The following is a 10,395-nucleotide window of genomic DNA, read 5'->3' on the forward strand; positions in this document are numbered from 1 at the left end:
AACCACACGGAGGAGAGCCTTTTCTGTTGCAGCTCTGACCCTGTGGAACGACCTCCCCGTTGAGATCCGTACCCTCACCACTATCCAGACCTTCCGCGCAGCCCTCAAGATCTGGCTCTCCCAGCAGGCCTGGGGATAGGTTCCCAATTTACCCGCCCGAGTGTTTGATTGCTGAATGAAAGTTGTGTTTTTTACTATTTTTTCTTTGTTCACATACTGTTCTGTTTTTGACACTGCACCCCCCTCCCTTGTGGTTGTAAGCCGCCCTGAGTCCCCTCAGGGAAAAGGGCGGCATATAAATCCCAATAAAACTCAGAAAAAAACTCAAAACCTTTTTACATCTGGGGGGGCACTGGGGGGATCGGAAGGCTCCTGGAGGAGCAAGCTCGTCGGTGCTCGCTCTGGCATTGGAGTGCGGGATCATCGGTCGCCATCTTGGAAGGAGGTTTGATCGGCAGTCATTTTGTGGAATGCATGTGGCCAGAGCGTGATATTGGTGCTCCTTTAGCAGTGCAGCACAGCGTCATTCCCCGGGGTCTCACCGAGGTTCTAGCAGAGAGGGTACCCCCATCTTCCCCTCTCTCATCTGCACAGTCTGCAGGTCGCCTTGAGGATCCTTTGGGCCACCCGTTGCCCAGATCCAGGCCTCATTTGGCTCCTCAATCTGCAGCCCCTGGGTCTGAACTGGAGCCTCCATGTCTTTCCCTAGCTTTTCCAATGATCCTGGGAGTTTTCATAATGTAATTGCTCAGGCCATTGCTCAGGGAATCACCACGGGGCTGCAACAAAAATCACAAAATTCTAGATTAAGTTCTCATGGGACCGCACGAGGTCATCCAGACCAACCCGGCACATCAACTGCCCAAGAACACAAATCAGTTTCCCCTTCAACTACCCATTTCTCAGCAGATGCCACATTGGATGCAGTTAAGTACTCTTCTAGGGCTCTGTCCTCCATGGTGTCCAGGTGTCTCCTGTGGCTTCACAATTGGCAGGCGGAGACCAGATCGAAATGGCATCTGGCATCAGCTGATTATGTGGGAGAAAAGTTCTTCGCCACTTCCCTTGACTCCATCCTTGTAGAAGACAAAAATAAACACAAGGTCTTCCCTTCCACAACCAAGCACTCAGCTCAGCGCCTAGCACCTTACCCCAGGAGGCCACCTATCAGCCTCCTGACCGGACTTCCAGCAGCCGAGGTATTCTGCCCCTAGATACCCCAGGCAGGGGGCAGGCAATACTCTAGGGACAGGCACAGGTACCAGCAGCCCACCAAGTGTCCTTTTCAGGGGGGGTGGCCGTCCCTACCACAGAAACAAGTGATTCGGGCTCGATTGGCGGCCACCTTACCTTGTTTGCGAATCACTGGGATTGCATCACATCTGATGCCTGGGTCCTTCAGACTGTTAGGTTTGGTTTGAAGTTAGAGTTCTGTTTCCATCCTCTGAATAGATTCCGCCTCTTTTCTTCCTCCAGGAACCCGGTCAAGCGTTCGCTCATGCACAAGGCTATTCAGCATCTGCTGGATATCCGAGCGGTGGAGCTGGTTCCGGAGGAAGAGAAGGAGTTGGGCTTTTATTCAAATTTGTTTGTATTTCCCAAGAGTCCGGGGGGTGGAGATTGATCCTAGATTTAAAGCTGTTAAATTCTAGACTGGTTTATCGCAAGTTTAAGATGGCGTCCCTCAAGTCCATCCTGGAGGGGATTAAACAGGGGGACTTCCTGGCATCCATTGACCTCATGGAGGCATATCTCCATATCATGATATCCCCAGAGCACCACAAGTTCCTCATGTTTTCTTACAGGGAGTCCATAGGGCTCTCCCTTTTGGCCTGGCTTCAGCTCCCAGAACCTTCACCAAGGTGCTGGCTGTTCCAGTTCACTTGCAGTGCTACCTTGATGATATCTTAGTTCAAGCTGCAACTGCGGAACTGTCCAAGGGTGATCTGGGTCGCACAATTAATACCTTGCATGCCCTGGGATTCTCAATCAATTTTGAGAAGAGTCACCTGGTTCCCATCACTAGGCTTCAATATCTAGGGACAGTCATCAACACAGTCGAGTGTATGGTGTTTCTTTCCCAGGAGCGCAGGGACAGTATTGTGGGGTTGATTAAACAGATTCGCAAGGCATGTTCTGTTCCCATAGTTCTTCTCTCTCAGCTCTTGGGCAAGTTCATCTCATGCATCTCGATAACGCCATGGGCACACCTCCACGCCAGGGAGCTGCAGTGGCTGCTGCTTCCACACCAGAGAGATGGGACAAGTGATTCCATCTTCAAGGTCCTGGTGCCGTCCCAGGTATTCCTGTCCTTCCGTTGGTGAATGTCCCCAGCACTGACCAAAGGTTCCCTGTTCAGGGAACCAGACAGGTTGGTCCTGACGATGGACGTAAGCCTTTTTGGTTGGGGACCCCACCTAGAATCCCAGATAGCCCAAGGCCAGTGGACACCCTCAGATCTACGAAAGAACATAAACTGGTTGGAACTCAGAGTGGTTCACTTGGCACATCGCCACTTCAAGGGGATAGTCAAAGGTCAGCATGTACTGGTCCCGATGGACAATGTTGCTGCCAAGGCCCATGTCAACAAACTCGCTGGCGCTGCGAGATGAGGCAGTGTGACTGGATAACTGGGCAGAGTGAAATCTTCTCTCGATTCAAGCAGAACACATTTCCGGGTTGGAAAATCAACTGGCTCAGCAGGGAGATGGTGGACCATGGGGAATGGCAGCTGCATTCCAGCATTTTTGAGCAGATTTGTCGAAGGTTCAGTCGGTTGACAGTGGACCTCTTCGCCACCCTGTCGAATGCCCAGGTCCAGAGCTTCATCTCATGGTTCCCAGCTCGAGGGGCAGTGGACGTTGATGCCCTGCATTGCAGATGGCCAGTGGGCCTCCTATACCCCTTTCCCCCTCTCCCCGCCTTCCCGGGGACCTGAGGAAGTTAATGCTAGAGAGGGCAGAAGTGATTCTAGTGGTGCCCTATTGGCCCCAGTGACCCTGGTTCACAGACCTGGTGTGGCTTTCTGTCCTTCCCCACTTGAGGAGTCGATAAGGGAGGTGGCTCTGCACCAAGGGAACCTGCTCCATCCAGAGCCCGAGTAGCTTCAGTTGACTGTTTGGCACTTGAGTGGGAGCAATTGAGAGCGGCCCATTTTTCAGCCAGTGATCAAGACCATTAAGGCATCCTGAAGGCAATCTACCCCCCGCATTTATAATATGATCTGGTCCACCTTTGAATCCTGGTGTCAGTCTGCACAAGTGGACCCAGCGTCGGCTTTGGCACCACAGGTGCTGGAATTCCTCCAGGATGGCCTGGAGAAGGGTCTAGCCCACAATAACCTCAGGAGACAGGTTTCAGCATTGACCAGAGTCCTTGGTGGGGGGCTGTCGCTCCCTATCACAGCACCCAGTTATTAAGAGGTTTCTTAGAGGGGCAGCTAATCTTAGACCCACTGTGGTGCACCGGTTTCCCACATTGGACCTTTCCACAGTGCTCCAAGCACTGTCTGGGCTCCCTTTGCGCCCTTGAGGACAGTGATCCTTCAGTTCCTAACCTTTAAGGTTATGTTCCTGGTGGCGATTACCTCCGCCAGGCATGTATCTGAGCTCAATGTGCTTTCATATACGGTGGACTTGTGCACATTTTACGACAACAGGGTCGTCCTGAGGCTTGACCCCTCCTTCTTGCCCAAGGTTAACTCTCCGTTCCATAGGGTTCAGGAGGTGGTTCTTCCAGATTTCTGTCCGGCACCCTCTAGGGACAGGGCATGGTCCTGGCACCGTCTGGATGGGGGAAGGGCACTGTGTATTTATCTGAAATGCACTTCTCCTTTCAGGAGATCAGAGGCGCTTTTCGTCTACTTCCAGCCTTCTACCCTAGGGGCAAGGATGTCACCAGCTACCATTGACAGATGGATCAGGCTGGCCATTACTAGTGCATATGAGGCACACAAGCTTCCGGTACTGGTTGGCATCACGGTGCACTCCACGAGGAATGTGCCACATCTGTAGCCTGGTCTACCCAGGCACCCATCGAGGATATTTGTAGAGCTTCCGCCTGGGCTTTGCCCTCTCCTTTCATCAGGCATTAGAGGTTGGATGCTTATGCTTCAGCTAAGGCCTCTTTCGGTAAGAGGGTACTGCAGGGAGTGCTGGACACTCAAGGGGCTCAGGCCCAATGATTTCCTCCCATGGACATCTAGCTTTGGTATGTCCCATCAGTGAGTCCTCCCACAGGATACTTTGGAGAATATCAGTTGGTCTTACCTGAACTGCATTTCTCAAAGGTCCTGGGAGGTGAGTCACTTCCCACCCGTATTAGTGCGCTGGCTAGCGCATAGGTTCCTGAGCTAGGTTAGTGGCTTTTGGTCAGTCAGGGTCAGGATGGTTGGTGTTGTCTTTCCTATACCCTGCCTTTCCAGGTTCTTCCTTGGAACACTAACCTTCGATTAAACTGGAGCCATGCAGAGGAAGTAGAGGGGAGTGGCCTCAACTTTAACCTGTCTCTGGGCAGATTAGACGTGAGAATAACCATCAGTGACTCCTCCCACAGGACCTTTGAGAAATGTAGTTCAGGTAAGACCAACTGACATTCTCATTGTTGGGAAAATTATTGATTATTCAGAGATGAATTTTTCATCTGGCTTCTGGCAAACAGCAGATAAATTTAAAATTCATCTGTTGGTATATCCTACATACAACCTAATAAACATTCAGGAGCTTCTCTTGTGAAGTTTGAAAAGACTTGAAATGGATTGGGGTTTTTTTGTGCTGTTGTTTGAACAGGACATGCTTGGTGATTTGTTCATTCCCATGGACACGCCAGAGGCCCAATATAGAGGTTTTCTGAAGGGGCTGTTTGGTGGAACTGGTGGAACACTTGACCGAGAAGATCTGTGTAAGTGTTTTTCCCATACAATGTATCACAAAAAAATAGGAATCAAAGTAAAATATAGAAAATGGAAATAAATTGAATATTGTGATAGTATGACACTGACCTTTCTGAAACGGTTGTTCAATATAATATAATTTATATATATATATTTAAATGTTCTAGAAAGTTGCTATGTATCTATGTGCTAAAGGCTACGATGGAGGTACTGAATAATGCCTATTATGTATCCAAAGATAAATATACATTGTATGAATTTCTCACCCAATGATTCCTACAAAAAGAAGGGGGGGAAAGATCGACCCAGATATATGCAACTAGTATTTTATTGTACTAATGTAAGGTCAATCTGAGGAGTCAAAAGCCATCAGTTACTTGCATGAACTTAGTAAAGTCTCATTGTCTGACATCAATAATGCCTACAACTTTCTATTGCATTCAGTATATTCCATTCATCTTAAGACTGACTTCAGACCTCATGGCTCAAACATCTGGCCTAATTTTTGAACTTTCTTGCTTCTCCATTCCCTGCTTTTTGTTACATGTTGCCTGATGAAGAGTTCTTGAGAACTTGAAAGTTTGCATACTCTTCTGTGCCATTTTGGGACAAAATAAAGGTATTACTAGACTCTGGGATTTATTTCATGGACAATATGGGTATATTTACTTTTTATTCTTTTGAGGTTGGGGTGGGGTTCATTGTATGTTGTACCCTTAACTTACTGCAATATAGTATTAATTGCATATACTTGGGTTTCTTGATTACAAAATGATCTGATAGGTGCACAACACACGTTTTCTCCATCTATTGTCCCTAATTTCATCATGAATAGTTTCCCCTAAAATGAAATTGGGGCGTGGAAAGATTACTGTATGTTGGTTGTCTTCTACCATCTGGGAAGAGCCAGTGATTCAAGAAATATACTTGATAAAATTCACAAATAACCTGAATATCTAGAGGGCTCTATATTGGAGAAGATTGTTCTGCAGAGTAAAATTCTAGTGAAGAGATTTATCCCATTCAGAATAACATCTTTTCCGAGAATGGAAATGTTTTCCCATGGTAGCCAGGATTTGTGATGACACAAAGCAGTCCTTTTACAGATATTCCTGAAATATCTCAATAAATAGTACTTATTTTGTACAGTTTATTCTTTATACTATAGCCCAAAAATGGTGGAGTTCTTAAAAGAAGTTATTGAAAAAACATTGCAAACAATTCCAATGAAGAAATTAAAAAAGGAAGGCAACAAAAGAAATAAAAGCACAAAATTAAAAGAAAGTAATATTGGGTAAAAAGTGGATATTAATAACACAAGAGCAATATTTGAAAATTTCACCAGTCCTCTGGGCTCTGGAAGTCTACTAACACAACCAGATCTTAAGGGACCTCCAGGAAATTTTTTTAAAAAGATGCCAGCTTCACTTTGAGAAAAGGATGTTAGATAAAGCAGGGGCTACAGCAGAGAAGGTGCCTAGGACCTACCAAATAAAGTTCTCTAGTAGAAGGGACCCACAGCATGCTGGATCTAGTAGATGTAATTGGGAGGTGTGGTCTCTCAAATAGCTCAGTTAATAGCGAAATGGGCGAAGATAACAGAATTACATTTAGCAAATCACATAGGAGACTGAAAATATCAATTAGAAAAATATCAATTAGTATCAGGATCTGAAAAAACAATCTTGGAACAGTAGATGAGTGCAAACTGTATATGACTCAGCAGTGTGTGGCATAATTATCAAAAGGAAAAAGCAATTTTAGTCTGTATTTAAGAGAAGTATAGTTTTTAAGACCCATAATGATGTGTTATTCTACTTGGTCACATGTTACCTCAGCTATGTTGGCCAGTTACAGACACTATGCTTTCAGAAAGTCACATAAGCAGATTCAAATATGAACAACAGAAATGAACAAGGGACTAAACACCCCCTCCTACCAACGACTGAAAGCATTGAGAATTTTTAATCTTCAGAACTGGCAAAATATACAATTTTGAATTATTTGAAAACATGCCAAATGGAAGTAGAAATTTGATATCTACATCCTGGGAAGACAGGTTCTAAATTCATGTTAGGGGAAAAACATCCTAATCTCAAGTGGAACTAATTATCAAAGGAATTTATTTAAAGGAATACATTCAAATGGAATTGACACAGCTATCTCTTGGGAATGCTTTGTTTTGGATTCATGATGGCCTAAAGTACTTCTCCCAACTCTACAATTCAATAATGCTTTGATTCTGGATCTGAATGGGAATTCTTTATATAATCTACTTCATCTATTGGCATAGACATAGGCAGGGAAGTTTCAGGAAACACAATAAAATGCTTTTAATTCTGTTCCATTTCCAGTTGGCGAAGCAACATCAGGAAAAGCATCTCGTGCGCTTGCTCAACATATTCCCGGATCAATTGAGGGTGTGAAAGGAGCTGCAGGAGGTGCTATTGGAGAGCTGGCTCGTGCACGCCTTGCTCTTGATGAAAGGGGACAAAAACTTGGTGAACTAGATGAAAAGACAGCACGAATGATGTCAAGTGCAGAGGCATTTTCCAAACATGCACATGAGGTGGGTGTTGATTCCGGAATAGCATTTCTTACTTTTACTGTGCATTGAGATGAGGGATACCTTTGAATTGATGTATTTGCTCCATTAGGCAGATGGGCATGTAAATCAGATTTCTTTGAGACCTTCTTACCTATTTTGGGCCATATTTAGTACATTTAGTCTTTTCCTTAATCCAGCAGCAGTGATTGTGGTGAACAAAAATAGTTAAGAAAGAGAAATTGTAATAAATGAATGACTGACAAGCTGGGATAGAAACTGTTTTAACAGCACTGATTATACTTTTCAAAGTAGGTTTTTTACAGGATTGAACCCAGTTTTCAGTTGGCTATCCTGACTGCTACTAATCTTCTCTTCAGTTTTCTGCTGTGTAACTTCTAGGGATGCCAGTACCTCTGTGCTGCCTGTGTTATAATCATACATTTTAAATCTGATTGAGAATTGGCTGATGCGCTGCCCACAACTAACCCAACAGCCTCACCCATTGTCTCTCTCAAACATTCAGAATCACTTGGAAAGATATATGACTCTTTAGCAGAATTAATACAAACAATTGCTTTCACTCCTTAATACCTCCCCAAACAGAAACTGGGTAAATGTTCGGAGGGGGTCAATGAAGGGTACAGTGGTGCTTTAAGCCTCAATTGGTAGTAAACATGTCTTTTGTCTAATATTAGCAAACCCTTCCCCAGGCACTCCCCACCCTTTCCTTTATGGCTCTAATAGCAGCAGTATTCCTGGTCTTGGTCAAGACATGTTACATCAATTCCCCATTTTTTTTTCAAATATCTGATCCAGCATAGTTTACAAGTACCCATATAGCTAGGCAGTTACTGGAAGTAGAGGTTTAGGGTTCGTACTGCAGAATGTTAGGAGGAAAGGAAAACATTCATATCTCCATGTCACTTGAATATTAGTATCTTTATTCTTTCAGGTAATGGTCAAATACAAGGACAAAAAATGGTACCAGTTCTGATTTTCAACTGGGAAGCTGTCTCTGAATGTGCTGTATTGAGACATTAGTGGGAGAAGCTTCAACAGATCAGCTTCTTGGCAGAAGCAGCTGTTGTTCCGTGCCGTTTCCTCTTTCCCTTTCCTGTCCCAGAGAGTCAAAGAAGAAGGTAGTTTTCCAAGGCCACTGCATAATGGATTATTTTCCAAATCATCAATATCTAACAGGCAAAATTTAACTGGCTTTGAATATAAGCTGTGGAAAGGATAATTCCTGGTTTGAAGCAGCATGTATATATTAGATTGTTAATGCAGTTACATGAACAAAATTTTGCATGATTAACTGGCTTCCTATACAAAAAAAGCAAAGCATGCTATGACTAAGGAAAGAGGTTTTATTGTTATGTTCTACAAATACCCAGACTTTTTAAAACATTTCTAGCATGTTGCTTTCAGCTGAAAATAAACTGCATTTCTCTGATTTGACATTTTCCTGTCGGCAAATTTAGTTTGAAAACAGTCATGCATTTAATTAGTTAACAAATAAAGTCACATAAAGTTTAGCGGCCAAACCTTTGTGCTTTCTTTATGAGATGTCTAGTATTTTTAAACAGATGTTACTATTGTATCCAGTATTACATATATTCCTTAAGTTTGTTCCATCGAAGTTCCAGATAATTTTGCAACTTTTCCAAAGTTCATGGGTTATATGCTGCATTATTATCCAAAATCACACATTTTTGTCTTAAACTTTCCTTAAATCTGCACATTTTGTAAAGTTTTTGAACTGAGAAATATCTTGATGCAAATTGTGGTGTATTCTTTGAATTATGTTTCTGGTTTCAATGGACTTGAAAGAAATCTGATTGATTTCTCCAATAATGAGTCTTTGCTTCTACTTTGGGAACTGCAGCAAAAATTTATAAATAAACTATACAAATTACAACTAGTGTTGCTTTTTTTCCATTAATTGTAGTAGAAAACATATCTAGTAAGCAGGTTATATAAAGACATAAATTTCATTGATAAAAGGGATTGCAAGTACCACTTTTGGGAAATCCCCAAATTAGCTCACTGGGTACTAATATAGCCAAGAATGAAGTGAGGATAAAAAGGCTTTTTTTAAAAAAAACAACAACAAAGGAGCACCTTTCATAAAGGGATGGATAACATTTTGACAACAAAGTTTGTGCCAAAACATTATCCCTTCCACAAAAATCTTTGTTTGACTGAGAACTTCTTGATGCATCTACCAAGGAACACCTAGTCTCTCCAAAGAGTAAGGCAGGCCTGAGACAAATAGGTTTATCTGCCAGTCAAAGATGCTGAAGTTACTAAAAGCATAATTCCAGTTTGGAAAAAATGGAACAGAAACCATGCTGTCTAGTAAAAAACCTACTGAATGAACATCTACAATTAACAAAGTCTGTAAGTTGATAAGAGAAGGAAAGGGATTTTGAAAAATAATCTGAAATTCTAAGAAGTCTAAAGTCTGAAATGAACTGAGGCTGATGAAACTTTCAAAACAAAAGGAAAAGCAACACTGAACCAAAGAACATAACAAAAGGACCACAAAATGATGACAGGTTAGGTGGACTGCTCTACTGTATAAAGAAAAGGATATATGAGGGTGTAAAATAGTTTTATAAAATTGTGCGTAGAATGGAGAAACTTATTAAACAAAATTGTCTAGGTTTATTACATAACCAGGGAATGATCTGTTATCTGTTATCACATTTGAATATGCAGTTAAGCATTGTATGGTATTTAAGCCAACAAATGTTGATGTAAATTCTTAGCAAGTTTTATGCTTATATAAGAAAACAAATATAAAAAATAAAATAAAATGGATTTATTATTTACCATATAGTAAATGAAAATTATGATTGAGAACTTTATGGTTACTTTAATTTAGGATGTGCTACAAAATTAGGGAACTGGTCTGGAAGCAAGACAAATAGAAATTTAAAATCCTCCTTTGTACAGT

At 42.6% G+C, this 10,395-nt stretch overlaps 1 protein-coding gene across 1 annotated transcript in view; it reads left to right on the top strand.

The window, feature by feature from the left end:
• Positions 1-10,395, top strand: part of STXBP5L (syntaxin binding protein 5 like) — an 82,050-nt gene extending 71,655 nt beyond the window's left edge. Inside the window, exons 24-26 of the mRNA XM_032214634.1 lie at positions 4,788-4,899; positions 7,246-7,460; positions 8,392-10,395. Coding sequence (XP_032070525.1) covers positions 4,788-4,899; positions 7,246-7,460; positions 8,392-8,433 — 369 coding nt within the window. The 3' untranslated portion in view covers positions 8,434-10,395. The remainder of the gene's footprint in view (positions 1-4,787; positions 4,900-7,245; positions 7,461-8,391) is intronic.

The sequence above is a fragment of the Thamnophis elegans genome, chromosome 3, assembly GCF_009769535.1.
Source record: "Thamnophis elegans isolate rThaEle1 chromosome 3, rThaEle1.pri, whole genome shotgun sequence".
NCBI classification, from domain to species: Eukaryota; Metazoa; Chordata; class Lepidosauria; order Squamata; family Colubridae; genus Thamnophis; species Thamnophis elegans.